Below are 23415 nucleotides of genomic sequence, written 5' to 3'. Positions count from 1 at the left end.
TTTTCTTTACTGCATCTGCAAATAAGTATATTTTACCATAAAACTGGGTTGTGATGTGGGTAGTATTTTTTATATTTTTATCTTAGCAGGGGGGAAAAGGGGGAGACAATAGAAACTACTTCTATCTACAGTGTAAGTAGAAGGGAGATTGACTTGAAATTTTAATTTTTGTCATTTGATTTATTAGTTACAAGCCCTGTAGATATAGTATTTTCATTTTCATAGTTCTATATCTAATTATTGAATTAAATACTTTGGTCCTTGTTAAAGGAATTAGAGATTTCAACTAGTATAATGGAAATATTGAGGAGGTAGTGAGAATTTGGGGTGCCATGTTTCTATCTGTTAACACATTCAACTTCCTTTTGTACAGATCTGCCCAGGTCACTCTCCTGCTCAAAATCCAACTTCTTCATTTTTATAGAAAAGGAATCTAATACCCAGAAATCTCAAGCATTTTGCTCAAGTCACATAATTAGGAAATAATATACCATGGATCTAAACACAAGTCTTATGATTCCAAACCCGTCATTCTGCCCAGTGTCCCATTTCAATAATTCTGAATTATATTCCAGGCTGCCTGTTGTTTTTCTGGGAGGAGGACAAAAACTCGATCATTGGTGTTGATTTTAAAATACTTAAGAAGAAAAGCTCCTGTATAGCAAAGCTAAGAGGGTAAAATAATTAGCATCTTTGAGTAATTAAACTGTTCCACTGGAGGTGCTTTAAAGCCCACTTTGAAAAATAAGAAACAGAACTAAGAAGAAAATTATTCATTACACTTGTATGATATATCCAAAGTTTTAAAATTTTAATGAATATGATTTCCTTCTTTAAATTTATTACCAATCTTGTGACCATTATATGTTTTTGATTATTTTTCAATTCAGTTAAAATATATCCTTCAATTCAATTCAAAAGCATATTAAAATCTAATGACCTACCATGTAAGTAGGAGCTACATTAAAAACTAAGGTGAATGAAACATAAACTCTGCCCTCAAGAAGTTTATATATATATATTTTTAAAAGCAGAAAAGGTTTGAAACAAATAATTGTAACAAAAAGGAGATTATGACAAAGAATTAAAAGCATACTAAAGAAGCTAAAACTGACAAGAAAAGAAAATCACTTTGACCTGGGAGAAAACACCAAATCATAGATTATCATAGTTATAAGAATCTTTGAAGCAATCTTGTCCAGATTGTATGTGACCAAGAATACCCTCCATTTCATCTTCAAGATGTTGTCATCTAGTCTTTATCTGAGGACCTCCAATGAAGGTGAATGCACCTTAAACCCCTATTTATTTACCAGGGCAGTGAGGTGGCACAGTAGATAAAGGGCCAGGCTTGAGAAAGCCTTAACACTTAACCACCTGTGTGACTCCGAACAAGTCACTTAATCTTATTTGCCTCGATTTTCTCATCTGTAAGATGAGCTGGAGAGGGAAGTGGCAAATCACTTCAGTATCTTTGTCAAGAAAACTCCAAATGGTATCATGAAGAATTGGACATTGGTAGCCTTCTTTGTAGTGGCCAGAAACTGGAAACTGAGTAGATGCCCACCAATTGGAGAATGGCTAAATAAATTGTGTTATATGAATAATATGGAATATTATTGTTCAGTAAGAAATGACCAACAGGATGATTTCAGAAAGGCCTGGAGAGACTTACATGAACTGAGGCTGAGTGAAATGAGCAGGACCAGAAGATCATTATATACTTCAACAGCAATACTATATGATGATCAATTCTGATGTACCTGGCCATCTTTAGCAATGACATGAACCAAATCAGTTCTAATGGAGCAGTAATAAACTGAACCTGCTTCACACAGAGAAAGAAATCTGGGAGATGACTAAGAACCATTACATTGAATTTCCAATCCCTATATTTTTGCCTGCCTGAATTTTTTATTTCCTTCACAGGCTAACTGTACAATATTTTGGAGTCTGATTCTTTTTGTACAGCAAAATAATGGTTTGGACATGTATACTTATTTTGTATTTAATTTATATTCTAATATATTTAACATGTATTGATCATCCTGCCATCTAGGGGAAGGGGTGGGGGGAAAGAGGGGGAAAAATTGGAACAAAAGGTTTGGCAATTGTCAATGCTGTAAAATTACCCATGCATATAACTTGTAAATAAAAAGCTTTTAAAAAAAAAAAAAAAAGAGAGAATTGGACACAATGGAAATAATGAAATAAACAAAAATAGCAATGTGCTAGAGGCCATATGAGATTCTGAGATAGAAAGACAAAGATAATCTTTGTTCTCACACAGCTTCAATTCTATTGGGAGAAATGTGTACATACATAAGTATATATGGAATACATTTTTACAAGATATAATGAAAGACACTAAATCTGTGATTTTGCTGACATAAGGATTTCCCAAAAGAGGAAACTACTTTTACTGATGCAGATCAGCCTCATTTATGTAAACTAATATTCTTAGAGAATTTTCTAGAACACTAAGATATATGGGATTTTCCTAGGGTGTGAAGACTGAGTTAGCATCCTGGATGCCTTAGAATCAGCCAGAATCAAGTAAAAGTCCTTGGTCTTTATTCTTGGTCTTTAGGGGTATAAGTGAATTGGACGGACCCATGATCTTCACAATCTCCCTTCTCTTTGTCTACCACCAAAATGACTCTAGCTTGTCTTACTCTACTCCCTAATCCCTCCTACAATTCTCTGTATACACCAACAGATCGAGCCAGCACAGAATAGTGGGAAGGGCCATTTTCTAAGCATATGCTAATAGAGTATTGTCCAATCGATAATTAGCTTAAGTGCTCAGTTTTCTGACCTCCAGTGTATCAACTCACGAGTTTCAGCCCTTTACACTAAGGTAATAGGCAGCATTTTTCAGAGGTGGAATGTAAATTTTGAGTCCAGCTTTATGCAATACATTATACTGCCTCTCCTGAAAAATATATACAAAACAAATAGGAGGGAATTTATAGGGGAGTCTAGTGCTGGCCAGTAGTAAAGATTGATTTGAAGTAAAAGGTGGTATTTGAGCTAATCTTTGAAAGAATCTCAAGGATGGCAGGGAGTGGAGGGAAATGATAGATTCCAAGGCTAGGGAAGTTATAACCCTTGAAAATACATGAAATTTAGACAAGAAATGTCATGTTTTAGGGACAGATGGGAGATGGAATATTATGTGACCAAAACAACAAGGTAACCAGTGTGAGTAGATCAGAGAATGCATTATGGATAATGTTGTTGTTGTTCACTTGTCTGACTTTTCGTGATCCCATTGGAGGTTTTTGGGCAAACATACTGAATTGGTTTGCCATTTCCTTCTCCAGCTCACTTTACAGATAGGAAAACGGAGGCAAACAGAATTAAATGACTTACCCAGAGTCACACAGTTAAATGATGAAGTCAAAAATCAAACTGCTAGTAAATGAAAATTGAATGAACAGAGAGGAAGGAGAGGCAAAAGAAGTAGACAGCTTCTTTTAGGAGTTGGGCTATGCAAAGAAGGAAAACATTTATTAATTGCTTTAGGAAATGGTAAAGTTTAATGGGGGTTTGTTAAAAATAGGAAGTCCTAGACCAATTTATAAGAAGCAGGGAAAGGTACTTATAATTAGGGAGAGACTGAATATTAGAGAAGGAGGAAGGGAAAAGAAAGGAATAAGCTTTTATATAACACCTACAATATTCCAGACACTGTGATAAATGTTTGGTTTTTGCAAATATTATCTTATTTAATTATTATAATAGCCCTGCATGATTGATGCCATATCCCCATTTTACAATTGCAAAAGTTGAGGCTAAAAGAGTTTAAGTAATTTGTCTGGGGTTACATAGCTAATATGGGTCTAAGGCAAATCTTCTTAATGGCAGGGCCAGGATTAAATCTACTTTGCCATTAGCTGCTTCATGGGAATTAGGGTAGGAGTGATTATGGAATCAATCTGCAGAAAATGTAAGGAATAGAATCCAAATAAAGTTACAATAGTTGACCTTAGTGAGAAAATGGACTACCTTTTTATCAGAAAGTAGAATAAATGAAGAAAGAAGAGGGTTTGCATATCGTTCAATCATTTTCAGTATTGTCCAACTTTTTATGATGCCATTTGGGTTTTTCTTGGCAAAGATACAGGAGCAGTTTGCCATTTTCTTCTCTAGCTCATTTTATAGATGAAGAAACTGAGGCAAACAGCATTAAGTGACTGTTCCAGGATCACATATCAAATATCTGAGATTGGATTTGAACTCAGGAAGATGTCTTTCAGATTTTCAATTATATCAGCAAATTTTCTGATTAATTGAAAGATGTTATTCTAGACTTTCAATTTACCAGAAACTCTGAGTATTCATACTCAAGTTAAGATTTTTTTTTTAAATTTAGATATTTTAGTATCTATTGGCTCTTGTCAAATTTTGCTTTCTATAAGCATAATACTTATATTATGTATATTATTTAACTTTTTTTTTCCCTTTGCATTGTTAGAACTACAGAAAATACTTATATGTAATGTTAGATTTCCTAATGTATTTGTAGTGGTGCAGATTTCTAGGATATATTATATTCACTTGAAATTCTCCTGGAACATTTGATAAAAATGTGGTTAGATTTGGAGAGCCTCTTATTTTTGATTCCACATAAACTGCTATAAAACTATTCTCTAACCTGTTGTAATTGCTTCTGGGAACTGGTACCTCACATCAATTCTCCTGTGATGGTTACTGTCTGGTTTTTAATTCTGCTGAAGATGCTTTTGATTCCTATATAATTACATATCACATATTCTCCTGTTATGTGGTATGGAAGTTGAATACCAACCTCTAAGAATTAAAAAGGACCTTGAACACATATACTGAAACTATTTTCCAGGAAATATATTAAATCCCTCTTTAGTCCAAGTTAAAAGTTGTTTTCCTCTTGCGGGAGGAGAAAGGAAGAGAAAGTAAAGGGGCAGGAAAAAGAAAGCAAGCTGGGAAGGCCAAAGGAGGGGAAAACAAAATTGGAGGAAGTCTTTAAATATATATATATTGTAATGGACCTTTATGGTAAGGACCTTAAGGCCATAAGGAATTAAGAGATTCTTAAAACTCTCCAAAAGACTATGTTGTCATTGTCTCTGCGATAGGAGAGAACAAAAACTTTGAAAATGTTTCCTTATAATTTTTAAATTAATAGCTTTAGTATGAATAAAATAAACTCTCATGGTAGGATGTCACATAGTTATTGATTATAATTCATGTCATATGTCTATATATAATGGATAATGGGGATCTTCAATATATTGTTTAATAGGAGTATTTTGCAATTGGCATTTCTGACAGTACCTTATTGATTTTTCTAGTCAATGGGTAAAAAAAAAATCCATACAGGAGTCTCATGTTTAGTTTTTCTTGTCATTTTAAAAGAAAAACACTTAATTGGTTGAAATTAGTCACAGAAGTCACATTTATATCTAAAAAATAAATGATAATTGCTATTTATTTTTCGCTATTCTCTTTCTAGCCCTTCTCCCCTTCCACCTTTTCTCTCTTGATAATTTTTAACTAGTTAATTCAGGAAAAGGAAAAATTTTTCTTTTGAAAATTACTTTATCATGATTTCATCATGATTTATTTCAGTTTTTCCTTTTTGAGATACTTAAGTGTATTATTTACTGTACATGGAAACTACCCTATATTATAATGATTAGTAGAAATATTGTGATGTAAGTGGAGGACATATTTATATTAAAGCTGCAAGACCATTAAGAAATTAAAAGATTTGTTTTTGTCATCTATAAAATGATATCTGACTGGCAACAGTTACCTTTTCATTCAATGTGGTAAATGAAGTACAGAGACTAGATTTAGTCACTTGTCAAGACTTGCTTATATCAGATATGAAGTTGAAAGTATTGAGTTATATTTTTCATGATAATTCATTAGGATGTATATCTGTTTAGTTCAATAAACATTTCTAAACACTGATAAATTTAGTGAACATGTTGAATAATTATATAGTCCTTGCCTCCAAGAAACTTACTTTGTAATAGAGGGAAATCAATATGAATTTGGGTATATTGTAAGCTATCTGGTAGCATGTGTTATATACACAAATGGATACATATGTGAGATATAAGTATTATGTTATCAATTTTAGTAATAAGTATAATACAAAGTAGAATGTGATGAAGCTTAGGAGATAGCCAAAGTTATCTTGGGAGGGCTGCTGAAATTTTTTTTTTGTTTTTTAAAAAATGTTTTTAAAATGGTTCACATTATTATCTTCCTATTTGAGGTAGTGTGGCAGAGCAAATAGAGAGTAAATAGTGTTCTAATATAATCTAATAATTAATTCTAAGATTCATTTCTTAAATTAAGAGAGGGGAGATAGAAAATAATTACCTTATATGTTTTCTTAGTGTATCAGCCAATCTTCATTAAAAAGTAAAAATTATTTCTTTGTTTAATATTCCCCACCAGATAATAAATAATATTAGGGTTGCTGAGTGCTTAAAAAAGGATATAGACATATCTTTTTGTATAAATATTATTTCATTATCTTCTAGCTAAATACATTTCACACCAATAATGTTTTTTTAATTTCTTGACTAAATATTATTAAGAAGTAGAAACTAATATATTTTCTTTCATTTAAAATGAAACCTGCTATTTTAGCTTTAGATGGATGTAGTAGTCAGAAAATAGAGATTAGGACAGATAAATTTTCCTACTTCCAAAGAAATAATGCAGGGAAGAGGGAAAGAACACCTTTTTATAAAAGAAATACATTTTAAGAACCCCCTCTCATAAGCACTCAGTTTCCACTGAGCTTACTGGAACTTATGCTATTATGTGAAATCGAATAGATTGAGGTATACAGTAGGAGGTTACTTTCCTAAGGTTTTTACCAATATACAATGCCATCTGGACCTGGGAGTTGTTTCTGCATTCGTATGGTTTTACTATTGTTAGAAGTTAATATAGTTGCTTTTTTCCTGCATAAAATGAAATTTTTTAAATGGTGTACTTCAATTGAAAAAACCTTATATTCTTTTTTATATTTTGCAGTTTACTCCACAGCTGGAAATAAGTATATGTAGCATACTGCTAAGAAAACTTGAAACATAAACACTTAAATTATTGCATTAATTTCCTATTTATATATATCAGTAGGGATCTCTCTGGATTTTCTTTTAATAATGGGGAAACTGCATTGAATCCAAAGCAATATAAATCTAAGTAATGAATATCTAGTGATTTTTAAAGAGCCCAAAATAATAATAAAATATATTTAGCTAATAATTTATCCTTTTATGGTTCTTGTCATAAGATGCTTTGGTGAATAAAAATAGAATTTGAATTTGTAGTATATACTTGTTATCACATATATATGTGTGTGTATGTGCATTGTGTAATATATGCATGTAATGCATGTTTGTGTGTAGGTATGCATATAGAATGATGTGGATATAGAATAGGTTGTAAGCTTAGGTTCTAACATTTCTTAACCTGACATTTTTTTTTCAGAATAAGTGATATACAGCAACAAGATTATATGATAATTAATTCTGATGGACATGGCTCTTTTCAACAATAAAATGATTCAGACTAGTTCCATTGGTCTTGTGATGAGGAGAGCCATCTGCACCCAGAGAGAGGACTGTAAAAACTGATTGTGGATCACAACATAGTATTTTCACTCTTTTGTTTTCTTTCTCTTTTTTTCCCTTTCTGATCTGATTTTTCTTGCACAGCATGATAATTGTGGAAATGTGTATAGAAGAATTGTACATGTTTAACACATATTGGATTACTTGCCATCTAGGGTAGGAGGTGGAGAGAAGGAAGGGAAAAAATGAGAACACACAATTTTTCAAAGTTGAATGTTGAAAATTATCCATGAGTATGTTTTGAAAATTAAAAAAAAAACTTTAATTAAAAAATAAGGGATATAGCTATTTGAGATGGTTTTCCTCTGTTTTTCTCTAGATTCATTAAAATGGATTTTTAAAAATGTTAATCATGGATTTTTAAGAACAAATTAAACTTGAAAAAGAATTAATTATTGGAATATTTTATGAGGCAACCTCAAACACAGAACCTTACAGGAGATCTGCAGATCATTTAGAGTAGCTTAGTATCTCATTTTTTAGCAAGGCACTTAAAACATGTCCTAGAAAAAATCCTTTGTTCCAGATATTTGTACTAAAAGCTTTGTTTACCTTATGCTTTTGCGGAAGTTAAATTTCTACAAGATGCAATCTAAAATTGGGAAGTTGTTTTTATGCCACAAATCTGGATTTATGCATATGTTATGCTGGACAGTGTAGGAAAGAGTTAAATATTTTCAAGTGGACAAAAGAGTGGTCTGCCAATTGTAAATGAGCTGCTGATTTTGAGTTTAAATCATGCTAAAGCCAAAGGTATTTTGAAAAATAGTACAAAGAAAAAATATTTAGTACACAAAATATCAAAAATGGTTTCATGAATAAATATACCAGATTAACCTCATTTCCTTTTGTGAAAGTGGTGCTGGATTAGCAAGGTAGAGGAATGCTTTAGATACAGTACATCATTTAACAAAAGTTTTTTGTATTATTCATTTAGCTGTTATGACTTGATATAGTCATATAGTAGTAAAATAAGGTCAATTCAAAACTTGTTAAGTGATAGTATCCAAAGAGTAATCATTAATAGTTCAATGGCATTTTGAATTAATGGTTCTAGTAAATTGTCTAGAGGTATTTTTTCATCCCCAGCTTGGTTAACATGTTTATCAATAACTCTGACAAAATCATAGATGGGGTATTTATTAAATTTACAGATAAAGTAAAACTCGGAAAAAACAGCTGACATAAGGAAGTCTGAATTGGCATTCAATTAGATACAGTTCAGAACATTGGGTCAAATAATTTAATATTAAATTAATTTGGAACAAGTGAAAAGTTTTGTCTTGTTTTAATTGGATTTAAACATTCAACTTCCCAAGTACAATATTTTAGTGGAATAACTGGACATTTATATATGTTAAGATTTTTTTTTAGAGGAATGTAAGATTCATCTGATTCAGCAGTATGACATTACTATCAAGAAAGCTATTATGTTCTTAGACTGCTTTTAAGAATAGTATAATATCCACAACAAGATCCCATAATAATCTCTCAAATTTAAACCAATTCAGGGTGCCACTTCTTAAAAGGAAATAGGTAAAGTGGAAAATGTCCATTAAAGAGTAAATCTGGAAGAATAAAATGAGGGACTAGGGGGTTAGGACATAAAAACAATATTGAATAATTTGAAAGACTGTTATGGGAAAAAAAATAGAATTGTTTTGTTTGTCCCAGTGGGCAGATAAGGATTATTGGGTAAAAGTTTTAGAGTGGTAGATGATGTGTTATTAGAATAACAACAAAAACAAACTAAAAACTCTGAATTGGATTTCAGTGGATTCCTCTAAGAGGCAGTGAATTGCTGATCATTAGAAGTTCTCAAAAGAAACCTGGATGACAACTTGGTGTTCTTAGTTATTTAGGAGTTAGACTATGTAGTCTCTAATGTCTCTTCTTACTTTAAGCTTCTGTGATTTTTGTGGCTCTGAAATCTCAAATACAGTACAATTCTAATCAAGCCAAGCTACCTAGGTTCCAATAAGAATTGAATAATTAATTTCAGTCCTTAGAAAATGAATGTTACTTATATCAATACTTAAAGGATTGTGCATTTATTGATATGGGTAGTCCTTTTCCACTGAAACTCAAAAATCTCTCTCTCTTTTAGTAAATAGTCTTTGTTAGTATGACCTAAATAATTCATCATTTGACAACCCTTGAAAATGTTGATTACTCCTATTGTATTCCCTCTAAATCTTGTCATTCCAGGTTAAATATTAACACATACAAATATTTCAAAAGATATGAAATTTCACTCATGTTACTACTCCATGCTTTGAAAAAGATAACAGCTCCTAGTGACTTAGTAGATAATGTTAGTGAGGTGCTGTGGCCAAAATAAAATAAAACAAAAAATAAAAAATAAATAAAAAATAAAAAAAACAACTATGTGATGATGAATTTTTTTGAATTTAGCAAAACTAGTCTTTAAATGGAAAAAGAAACAATCTCTGAAACATATTTGGATATTTGCTAGTTCAGTAAAACCCTTCCAAAACTTGGATTTCCCTGGCAAAGTCTGAGAAAACCCAAGGTCTCATTCATGTCAAAAAAAAAAAAAAAAAAAAAAAAAAAGCATGGAAATATGTCTATGAAACACACATCTTTCAAAGTTTTGAGTGGTGAGTTCATCTGTTAGCTATTCATTTAAATAGATCACCTACCATTACTTTTTATTAGATTTAATTTGTTCTGTGGACTTAAATCCATATTTATATAAAATGTTAGAAAAAATGTATACTTTTTATTAATGTTGAATAATCTCCATTATGTTTATTACTAAGACTTTAACATATATATGTATTTGTGAAAAGAGAAATCACTATATTAGAGTCCCCATTTTTCTGTTATTATCAGTTAGTTATGCATTTTAATGTGATAATTTTATTGATGCTCAAGAGTAAATGATAGTGTGTGAACTTTATAAGAATAATTTTGCAATGGTATATTACAAGAATTCATAGCAAATTAATTCTTTATTTACTGATACTTGAAATCAAAGGATTATGCTTAACTTTACATATCTTCCTTCTATCTTTTCCCTCTTTTTTCTATCTTTACTTTTCACTTCTCCATCTTTCTCATCTCTAAGCCTTAAGATAGTGCTGTCCCAAGTCACCTGTACATTTATCTATCTATTTATCTATGTATATCACATATTTTTTTTCTTTCATGTAATAATAGCCACAAACATTGTTTAATTCTAATAATATTTGAAAAGAGAAATGAAAGGTAATAATTACATTGGTCAAGAAAAAAAAAAGGTCTAGAGATAAATTTTGAAGAAATAAGTAAAATATTCTGCTGACAATGAATGAATAACAATATAATGGAATAATCAAAGGAAAGTTTGAATAGATGAAAATTTAATAATCATTCTTATCCTCTTGTACTATTATTGATCTGATTTTGACTTCTGCCTTAGGAGACAAATTAGTTGAGATTAGACTTTAATGGTATTCACATTTGCAAGAGATTTCTTATTCATGGTGTATAAACTCCTTGAATACATTCTTTTTAGAATACAAAGTTGAACTTCATGGTAGATATAAAAATGAAAAAATGCTGAGTACAAATAAATGATATCCCCAAATGTATTATATGTATGTGTGTGCATGTGTATATATATATGTGTGTGCGTGTATATACATATACACGCACACACATACACACATTTATATACTCATTCTTTTCATTGCATGTGAGAAGGATTTGACTTACATATTTATTTGTGATGGGATATAATGTGTATCTGCATGATATAAAGAATATAAAGTTGAGAAAATCTATATGAGTTATTAATATTCCAGGGAAGATATGCATCATCAGTTTTATTCATGAATATTCATTATGTAATATTTCTATAGGCATTATTATATAATTATGTAATATTTCCATAGAACATTAAAATGTTATATAATTATGAAATATGAAAACATGTGAATAGATGCATTAGTTTGAATTGTAATGCTGCTTCTTTGCCTGTCTTTCTTCATAAAGTTTGAAAAAAATGAGAGTGACCCAAACAGTCAAAGAATCAGACCTGTTTTTGTTGAAGATGCTGTCTTTCGACGCCAAACATCCTACCAGCATGCTGCGGTCCACATTCCCACAGACATATATGAGGGCTGTAAGTAAAATGATATAAACATTCATTGATTAATTATATCATGTCTACTGTGTGATCCATATTTTAAAGGAATATAAATTAAATTCTGACATATCAAATGTACACAGATCGTTGCTATATTTTTGACCATTATAGAATTCATGTGGTCTGAATTTATAATTAAAAGGTAAATCATCTACCTCAGACATATTACTTGGAAAATAAAATATCAGATAGGAGATGGGGTCATTGTTATCACTTCATTTTCCCATTTATTTATTTGTTTGACTACTTCCTCATTTAATACAAAATTATATTTGTCTTCTTGCCCCACAAGATCTACCTAACATGGTAGCTTATGCAAAATTCAAATTAAATATAGAAAGATTATTTTGTTGTATTTTTACATTCTGGGATCATTTCATTTTTTGCTGAGATTTCCTTCAATATCTCTTTAAACTTCCTTCTGTTAATCTGATTTCCTTCAATAGTGAACAGTCTTTTCCTAAAATCATTTAGGCATTTTGTGCTATAAAGCTTTAAGTATTTTTGTTTTGTTTCAGTACTTTATTAATAATGAAGGAACTCTCTCTCTTCATTTTCTTAGAAGATACTGTACCAATAATTCTTAGGCCTCTACTCAAGCTTTGATACTCAGGGTTTTTAGCTGCCCCAAATCTCTTTCTATAAAACAGCATAGAAAAATAACAAGACTTTTTCTATGGTTTCTTAGAAGTCCTCAATGCTTATATATTCGTTCTTTCACTATGGAAAAACTGAGTTCTCATTGTTCATTTCAAGACTATTTGACTGGTATGAGATTTTTTTTTTTTGGCTTTATTTTGGTTTGATTTTATTTATGTCTCCACAGAAACAAGTTACTTATTAGAAACTGTGCCTGGCTCTATGTTGTATTTGTACTACACTATTTATTATCCAACCAATATTGTAGTCTATAAAAACTTATTAAGCACCCACACTGTGCTAATATAATTTACATTGACTTTGACATAATATTTAATCAAATATATCATGCTATTTTGATGGGAAAAGATGAATGTGTCAAGCACCATACTAATTACTGGGAATACAAACATACAAATTACACACACACACACACACACACACACACACACACACACACACATATATATATATATATATATATATATATATATATATATATATATATATATATATATGTTATCTTAAGAAACATAGGATCTAATGGAGGAAGACACATGAAGGAGAGTTAATATAAAAGGCAAATAGAAAGACTTAATGGTTCAAACAGTTCAGGAACAGGTCAAATGATAAGACTGTAGAGTCATTTGAATGCAATAGGGTGCTGCCTCACTGGAGTGACCTACCACAACACTATCAGGAATGAACAGGAAGTCTACAAGTCAAACAAAAGATTTGGGGTTTCTTTTGATTGATGAGGAAATAGTGATTCAGAGTTTGACCAAGAAAGGGGAAATAGGAGGGAAAGTTCATGATGGGGAGTTAAAGTTGGTATTCAGCAAGTGCTAGTCAGAAGAAATATGAGCTAGATGATAATACATTTAGCTGAATCGAAAACTTTTTAAATGACTGGATCTAGAAAGTATTAATGACTCAAAGTCAGCTTGGAAGAAAAATTTCAATACTATATCTTAAGAATCTGTTTGGTCCCATCCTGCTTAGGATCTTTATATCTGACCTGAATAAAGGCACACATGACATTTATCAAATTTTCAGATAACACAAAATAGAAGGGATGACTATTGCATTGTATATTAATAATCTATAGAGTTTATATTGTATTTTAATGTTTTACATATTATCTCAGTTGAACACATTCAAAAATATCTTGATAAGCTAGAAATAGGGACTCTTTTATAAGATGAAAAATCCAAGTCTTATGCTCACATTCCAAAAATTTTCTTCAAAAGATCAAGAACAACATAGGGGAGGTATAGTAAAGTAACAATTTGTTTCAAGGAAGATCTTGTTGTTTTAATGGACTGAAAACTCAATTGTAATTCATTTGTGAGGTACATTAACCAAGAAATTGCAGCAACAGCACAGTGGATTAGCATCCCAAACTTGAAGCTAAGAACTTGTTCAAATTCTGTCTCAGTTGCTTGATAAAAATGTAACCTTTACCAGTTCATTTAACCCTTTTCAGCTTCTGTTTGTGTATCTGAGTATACATCTAAAACGTATCTCAAAGAATTTTTGTGAAAATCACAATATTATAAAATTAGCTGTATTTAAAAAAATGGAAAAAAAAATATGTAATCATAAGGCCTTTAAGCAAGTCATGAGCTATATGTGGAGGACTTCCGGTTAAGATGGCGGAGAGGAGGCTCACAGCTGCATAAGCTCCACACTTTCTCTCACTATCCATTTCATTACAAGCCTCTGAATCAATGCTTGACTGAAAAAAACCCACAAATAGTTACCAAGAGAAGCCATCCTTGAGATCCGCCAAGAAAGGTCTGTCTTTACTGGAGGGCTGGGGCGGTTTTAGATCGGGCGCAGGTGGCGGGCAGCGGCAGTGAGGGCACAGGAGCAGACTGGAGAGGGGGTGGAGAGTGATCGTAGCCGTCTCTGCGGGGAGAGCTTCGCTACAGGTTTGGATACTTTACTCCAGCAGCAAGTCAGCAGCCCAGCAGAGAAGCTAAAAACACCGGGGCTGAAGAATACAACCCCAAACAGCTGGAGTCTCTCAGGACCTGGCCGCCCCCCCCTTTCCCCCCCTCAGTGACTCAGCACGCTTTGGGATCTCAGAGCGCAGGCGCAGCACAGTCCTGCTAGTGCCTCACTGCTGCCCCCTGCAGTCTGTAGAGGAAGCTCGATAACACACCCAGCCCCCCCCCAAAGAAAGACTCCAGTTTTTTCTGTTTTTCTTTGGTAGTTTGTCTCTGATTAATAGACAGAATGAGCAAGAAGCTGAAGAGGACTTTAACCCTTGACAGCTTCTATACAGATAGAGAGCAGACTCTAAATCCTGAGGAGACTAAAAACAGGCAGTCCCCAGGTGAATCCCCAAAGGAGGAGATCGTCTGTTCCTCAGCACAGATGAACCTCATAGAAGTGATTAAAAAGGCTCTCACAAGGGAGCTAGAAGAAAAATGGGGAAAGCAGAGTGAGGCTTGGCAAAAGAGAGGGAAGCTTGGGAAAAGGAGAGGGAGGCTTGGCAAAAGAGCCTGGAGAAAGTTAAAGAGAGAGTGGATAAAGAAGTAAAATCCTTGAAAAATAGGATTAGTGAACTGGAAACAGAAAACAGCTCTCTAAAAAACAAAATTGGCGAAATGGAAAAAAATTCCACAGAACAAAAGAACTCAATTGGACAATTAGAAAAAGATTTTAAAAAAGTGAGTGAAGAGAATACTTCACTGAAAATCAGAATTGAACAAGTGGAATTGAATGACTCGAGGAGACAAGAAGAATCAGTCAAGCAAATCCAAAAAAATCAAACAATGGAGAAAAATGTGAAATACCTTCTGGGGAAGACAACAGACCTGGAAAACAGATCCAGGAGAGACAATCTGAGAATCATTGGACTCCCAGAAAAACATGATGAAAAAAAGAGCCTGGACACTGTCTTCCAGGAAATTATCAAAGAGAACTGCCCAGAAGTCATAGGAACAGAGGAAAAAATAAACATTGAAAGGATTCATCGATCACCCACTGAAAGGGATCCTAAAATCAAAACACCAAGGAATATAGTGGCCAAATGCCAGAACCCTCAGATGAAAGAAAAAATATTGCAAGTGGCTAGAAAAACCCAATTCAAGTATCAAGGAGCCACAATAAGGATCACCCAGGATCTGGCAGCATCCACATTAAAAGATCGAAGGGCCTGGAATATGATATTCCGAAAGGCTAAGGAACTTGGTATGCAACCAAAAATAACTTACCCAGCGAGAATGAGCATCTTTTTCCAGGGAAGAAGATGGACATTCAACGAAGTAAGCGAATTTCATCTATTTCTGATGAAAAAACCAGAACTTAACAAAAAGTTTGATCTACAAATATAGAACTCAAGAGAAATCTAAAAAGGTAAAGATTAATCTTGGGAACTATATTTTGACTATATAGATGTATAAAGAATACATGAATACCTTGTTCTAGAAACTGATGTGGAAAAGACATTGTACCAGAAAAAGGGTAAAGTGGGGGTAGTACATCTCATGAAGAGGCATAGGAAACCTATTATATCTGAGAGAAAGAATGGAGGGGGATGAATATAGTGGGTATCTTACTGCCTTCAGAATTGGCTTTAAGTGAAAAATCTTAAGACATATTCAATCTATGGCGAAACTTCTCCCATCTCATTGAAAAGTGAGAAGGGAAAAGTGGAAAGGGAAGGAATAAGCTAAGCGGAAGGGAATACGGGAACTGGGAGGGAAAGGGGTAAGATAGGGGGAGGAACTCTAAGGCGGGGGGAGGGATACTAAAAAGGGAGGACTGTGAGAAGCAAGGGGTGCTCACAAGCTTAATACTTGGAAGGGGGGGAAAGGGGAAAGAAGGGAGGAAAGCATAAACCGGGTTAACAAGATGGCAAGTAATACAGAATTGGTCATTCTAACCATAAACGTGAACGGGGTAAACTCCCCCATAAAGAGGAAGCGGTTAGCAGAATGGATTAAAAGCCAGAATCCTACAATATGTTGTTTACAGGAAACACACCTGAAGCGGGGAGATACATGCAGGTTAAAGGTAAAAGGTTGGAGCAAAATCTACTATGCTTCAGGTGAAGTCAAAAAAGCAGGGTAGCCATCCTGATCTCAGATCAAGCTAAAGCAAAAATTGACCTAATTAAAAGAGATAAGGAAGGACACTATATCTTGCTAAAGGGTAGCATGGATAATGAAGCACTATCTATATTAAACATATATGCACCAAGTGGGGTAGCATCTAAATTCTTAAAAGAGAAACTAAGAGAGCTGCAAGAAGAAATAGACAGTAAAACTATAATAGTGGGAGATCTTAACCTTGCACTCTCAGAATTAGATAAATCAAACCACAAAATAAATAAGAAAGAAGTCAAAGAGGTAAATAGAATACTAGAAAAGTTAGATATGATAGATCTCTGGAGAAAATGTAATGGAGACAGAAAGGAATACACTTTCTTTTCAGCAGTTCATGGAACCTATACAAAAATTGACCATATATTAGGACATAAAAACCTCAAACTCAAATGTAGTAAGGCAGAAATAGTAAATGCATCCTTTTCAGACCACGATGCAATGAAAATTACATTCAACAAAAAAGCAGGGGGAAGTAGACCAAAAAATAATTGGAAACTAAATAATTTCATACTAAAGAATGATTGGGTGAAACAGCAAATCATAGACATAATTAATAACTTCACCCAAGAAAACGATAATAATGAGACATCATACCAAAATGTATGGGATGCAGCCAAAGCGGTAATAAGGGGAAATTTCATATCTCTAGAGGCCTATTTGTATAAAATAGAGAAAGAGAAGGTCAATGAATTGGGTTTGCAATTAAAAATGCTAGAAAAGGAACAAATTAAAAACCCCCAGTCAAACACTAAACTTGAAATTCTAAAAGTAAAAGGTGAGATCAATAAAATTGAAAGTAAAAAAACTATTGAATTGATTAATAAAACTAAGAGTTGGTTCTATGAAAAAACCAACAAAATAGACAAACCCTTAGTAAATCTGATTAAAAAAAGGAAAGAGGAAAATCAAATTGTTAGTCTTAAAAATGAAAAGGGAGAACTCACCACTAACGAAGAGGAAATTAGAGCAATAATTAGGAGTTACTTTGCCCAACTTTATGCCAATAAATTCGACAACTTAAATGAAATAGAAAAATACCTCCAAAAATACAGCTTGCCCAAACTAACAGAGGAAGAAGTAAATATCCTAAACAGTCCCATCTCAGAAAAAGAAATAGAACAAACTATCAATCAACTCCCTAAGAAAAAATCCCCAGGACCAGATGGATTTACATGTGAATTCTACCAAACATTTAAAGAACAATTAACTCCAATGTTATATAAACTATTTGAAAAAATAGGGATTGAAGGAGTCCTACCAAACTCCTTTTATGACACAGATATGGTACTGATACCTAAACCAGGTAGGCTGAAAACAGAGAAAGAAAATTATAGACCAATCTCCCTAATGAATATTGATGCTAAAATCTTAAATAAAATATTAGCAAAAAGATTACAGAAAATTGTCACCAGGATAATACACTATGACCAAGTAGGATTTATACCAGGAATGCAGGGCTGGTTCAATATTAGGAAAACTATTAGCATAATTGACTATATCAATAACCAAACAAACAAAAACCACATGATCATCTCAATAGATGCAGAAAAAGCATTTGATAAAATCCAACATCCATTCCTAATAAAAACACTTGAGAGCATAGGAATAAATGGACTTTTCCTTAAAATAGTCAGGAGCATATATTTAAAACCATCAGTAAGCATCATATGCAATGGGGAAAAACTGGAACCTTTCCCAGTAAGATCTGGAGTGAAGCAAGGCTGCCCACTATCACCATTATTATTTAATATCGTATTAGAAACACTAGCCTCGGCAATAAGAGTCGAGAAAGATATAAAAGGAATTAGAGTAGGCAATGAGGAAACCAAACTATCACTCTTTGCAGATGATATGATGGTATACCTAGAGAACCCCAGAGATTCTACCAAAAAGCTATTGGAAATAATTCATAATTTTAGCAAAGTAGCTGGCTACAAAATAAATCCCCATAAATCCTCAGCATTTTTATACATCACCAACAAAACCCAACAGCAAGAGATACAAAGAGAAATTCCATTCAGAATAACTGTTGATACCATAAAATATTTGGGAATCTATCTACCAAAGGAAAGTCAGGAATTATATGAGCAAAATTATAAAAAAGTCTCCACACAAATAAAGTCAGACTTAAATAATTGGAAAAATATTAAGTGCTCTTGGATTGGCCGAGCGAACATAATAAAGATGACAATACTCCCTAAACTAATCTATTTATTTAGTGCTATACCAATCAGACTTCCAAGAAAATATTTTATTGATCTAGAAAAAATAACAACAAAATTCATATGGAACAATAAAAAGTCGAGAATCTCAAGGGAATTAATGAAAAAAAAATCAAATGAAGGTGGCCTAGCTGTACCTGATCTAAAATTATATTATAAAGCAGCAGTCACCAAAACCATTTGGTATTGGCTAAGAAATAGATTAGTGGATCAGTGGAAAAGGCTAGGCTCACAAGACAGAATAGTCAATTATAGCAATCTAGTGTTTGACAAACCCAAAGCCCCTAACTTCTGGGAAAAGAATTCATTATTTGATAAAAACTGCTGGGATAATTGGAAATTAGTATGGCAGAAATTAGGCATGGACCCACACTTAACACCATATACCAAGATAAGATCAAAATGGGTCTATGACCTAGGCATAAAGAACGAGATTATAAATAAATTAGAGGAACATAGAATAGTTTATCTCTCAGACTTGTGGAGGAGAAAGAAATTTGTGACCAAAGATGAACTAGAGACCATTACTGATCACAGAATAGAAAATTTCGATTACATCAAATTAAAAAGCCTTTGTACAAATAAAACTAATGCAAACAAGATTAGAAGGGAAGCAACAAACTGGGAAAACATTTTCACAGTTAAAGGTTCTGATAAAGGCCTCATTTCCAAAATATATAGAGAACTGACTCAAATTTATAAGAAATCAAGCCATTCTCCAATTGATAAATGGTCAAAGGATATGAACAGACAATTTTCAGAGGATGAGATTGAAACTATTACCACTCATATGAAAGAGTGTTCCAAATCATTATTGATCAGAGAAATGCAAATTAAGACAACTCTGAGATACCACTACACACCTGTCAGATTGGCTAAGATGACAGGAAAAAATAATGATGAATGTTGGAGGGGATGCGGGAAAACTGGGACACTAATGCATTGTTGGTGGAGTTGTGAACGAATCCAACCATTCTGGAGAGCAATCTGGAATTATGCCCAAAAAATTATCAAATTGTGCATACCCTTTGATCCAGCAGTGTTTCTATTGGGCTTATATCCCAAAGAAATACTAAAGAAGGGAAAGGGACCTGTATGTGCCAAAATGTTTGTAGCAGCCCTGTTTGTAGTGGCTAGAAACTGGAAAATGAATGGATGCCCATCAATTGGAGAATGGCTGGGTAAATTGTGGTATATGAATGTTATGGAATATTATTGTTCTGTAAGAAATGACCAGCAGGATGAATACAGAGAGGACTGGCGAGACTTACATGAGCTGATGGTAAGTGAAATGAGCAGAACCAGGAGATCATTATACACTTCAACAACGATATTGTATGAGGACATATTTTGATGGAAGTGGATTTCTTTGACAAAGAGACCTGAGTTTCAATTGATAAATGATGGACAAAAGCAGCTACACCCAAAGAAAGAACACTGGGAAACGACTGTAAACTATCTGCATTTTTGTTTTTCTTCCTGGATTATTTATACCTTCTGAATCCAATTCTCCCTACGCAACAAGAGAACTGTTCGGTTCTGCAAACATATATTGTATCTAGGATATACTGCAACATATCCAACATATAAAGGACTGCTTGCCATCTAGGGGAGGGGGTGGAGGGAGGGAGGGGAAAAAAAATCGGAACAGAAACGAGTGTCAATTTAATGTAATTATTAAATAAAAAATTTAAAAAAAAAAGAAAATAAAGAGCATAAAACTGAAAAAAAAAAAAAAAGCAAGTCATGACATCAAAGCCTACACATTTTGTATATTGTATTATGATCTCTTTGGGCCATATTTGAAGTATTGCATTTAGTTTTGGGTGCCACATTTCTGAAAGGTCATTGTCTGAAAGGTCTGATGAGTGCCTATGGGCATTTGATGAGGATAGTGAAGAGCCTAAAATTCATACCCTATCAGAATCACCTGTAGAACTTGGAGGTGTATAATCTAAAAAAGGAATGGCTAGGTGGCACAGTGAATAAGTTGCTTGGCTTAGAGTCAAGAAGACTAATTTTCTTCAAATTCAGGCACTTACTGGTTGTATGACCATGTTACCTGAGTTTTCTCACGTATAAAATGAGATGGAGAAGGAAAGGACAAACTACTATTATATCATTGCCAAGGAAATCCTAATTGGACTACATAAAGTTGGATATAACAAATTACTAAACAATAAAAGCTGGAAAAGAAAAAACTTAGAACAAGTATGACATGTCTTTAAGTATTTATAGCACTGCCATGAGAAAGAGATAATAGATTTATTTTGTTTGGTATTAGATAGCAGAGCTAGAAGAGTAGGGGAAAATGACATATTGAAGATCAATGTCAAGAACGAGATTTGGATAATTAGATCTATTCCAGACTATAATGGAGATGACACCTCCTTCATAAGAGGTCTTTAAACAAAAGCTAGATGGCCACTTCTCAGACATGTTGCAGAGGAGATTCTTATTCAGATATATATTCAGGTGTATTGATGTAAATATATTAGATATGCACTAATGAGGGAAAAGCATTTTGTCTTGTTTTCAAATTATAGATTAGTGCCTGAATGACATATCCCCATTGTCCCTATATCTCTCTGAAGCCTGTGCTTAGTACTTAAACTCCAGTAGAACATAAACACACTAATCTAGTGATATCTGGATCCTGAGTCATGTGAATATAATAATATAATAATTATTTGCTTCTTAAAAAATATTTTGGAGAAAGCTTTGCTTTTACTTTCAGCCTGGGGCAGTCATAAAACTTCAAAACTCTCGAAGTATTATAAAAATATGATCTTTTCAATAATAAGCATGTTCTGTACAATTATTGCAAGTGATACCATTCATCATTTATTAAAAGTTTACTTTATTTCAAACCAACTTATTTGGGGAGCCAATAATCCTTCAAGTTTGAAGAGGATCATTTCATTTCAAGAAAGCAGTTTTAAATTATTTTACAGAATAAAAATGTGCAATAAAACTTGATAAGAATTGAGTAAATTTCATGATGTCCTAAAGGAAACATGAAACCCACTTTGAAATGTCTGTACAGTTGTAGGAGGAGGGACTGGGAAGGAAGGCAATGTTGTAGACATTGTCTTTAGTCCCATTTATCTTAATTCTGAATTCTTCCTATTCTCCTGAAATCTTATCAACAAAAAGAAGCCCTTGTCTGACCTGTATTCCTTAAAAATTCACATCCAATGTTATGTGCTACATCTGCAAATAACACAGGAATTAAATCAGAAATGTCAATAGAATCAGTCAGATTTCATAATTATTGGTATTCTTCAGGCATGGCAATAGAACAATTCAGGTTTAAAGGATTATTCAGGGATTCTGACTTTAATAAATGTGAAAGTGCACTTTAATTGAAGGATTAAAGTGAAGAAAACAGCTTCCTCCTTTAGTTCTAAGAGCATCTATAGTTCAGCAGTAAAACTATTATAGGAAATCTAATGCTCTGGAAGGCTATTAAAATAAAAAAAAAAATCCTATGATTTGGAATGTCATTTTCAGGTACAGGCATATTTAAAGTATTTGACTATTTTATTGAATTGAAAAATATGTACATTCTTAAGATATTGGATTGTGGATTTCAGGGAATTTCACTGACAAATACATTTAAATTAAAACTCTTTAGGTTTTCAGGGTTTTAACATTTCTACTAGAATGTAAATAAAGAAAGAAAGTATTTAGAAATAAGGTGAACGTCATGTGAGTTTATGTCATAAAAATGTATTATTGAATAATTTAAAATATTAATGACATGACGTGTTCTGCAGTTTTCTTTCAACTTTTTTTTTTCAGTTTAAAATTTATTTTGAAGTCAATGCTCAGAAATAGTATATGATTTCAGAGCCCATGTAAAACAATATAAATATTATCACAATTTGGTAGGTTAAAAAAATTATACTGTTCAAATATGTATAAATTTAATAAATGAATGGTATTTTATTGTTACTATATTACTAGAATTATTTCATAAAATTTGAGGTAAATAATGTTGGATAATAATATTAACAAAATAAATTTTGCTTTTGAAGTGGGTAAAAGAAAATTATAATTGCAATTTTAATATACTGTTATTTAGATAAATATTGGAATAACAATATAATTAATACATGGTTTTTTGTGATAAGTTTCCAAAGAAGATTTTAGGAAATCTTTTTTTTGTAGTTGTGCTAAGCTAAATGTTTATTTACAATAATATTTTAAATAAAATGACTTAAATTTACTAAATTTACCAAATTATTAAAATTAATAAAATTTTACATCAAATTTATAACATGAATTGTTATGGGCATAAAGTATTTTAAGTATTTTATCATCATATATTATATTATATAAAATACAGTAATATTATTATTAAGTATTTATTTATATTTTTAAAAATCTACACTTAGAAAACCATTTATGTTATATTATTTTTATTACATGGTTTATGACTTATTGACAAATTTTTCTTATTATCTGTTATATATATTACACAAGTTATAAAAATATATGAAGACAAAAAAAAGACTTTTGTCACATCATATGAATAGATTATCAGGAATACATTTGCAAAATAGTATTTGAAATACCACTACAAAATACTGCATGAATAACATTGAGCCTGATCGTATATTAGAAACTAAATT

General features: G+C 32.3%; 1 protein-coding gene across 4 annotated transcripts in view; it reads left to right on the top strand.

The window, feature by feature from the left end:
• Window positions 1-23415, top strand: part of CACNA2D1 (calcium voltage-gated channel auxiliary subunit alpha2delta 1) — a 688069-nt gene that overhangs the window by 432612 nt on the left and 232042 nt on the right. For all 4 annotated transcript variants that reach the window (XM_051961631.1, XM_051961630.1, XM_051961629.1 and 1 more), the window contains exon 6: window positions 11646-11775. In XM_051961631.1, the coding sequence (XP_051817591.1) occupies window positions 11646-11775 (130 nt within the window). The remainder of the gene's footprint in view (window positions 1-11645; window positions 11776-23415) is intronic.

Source organism: Antechinus flavipes, chromosome 5 (genome assembly GCF_016432865.1).
Source record: "Antechinus flavipes isolate AdamAnt ecotype Samford, QLD, Australia chromosome 5, AdamAnt_v2, whole genome shotgun sequence".
Taxonomy (NCBI): Eukaryota; Metazoa; Chordata; class Mammalia; order Dasyuromorphia; family Dasyuridae; genus Antechinus; species Antechinus flavipes.
This window is presented reverse-complemented; position numbering and strand designations above follow the sequence as displayed.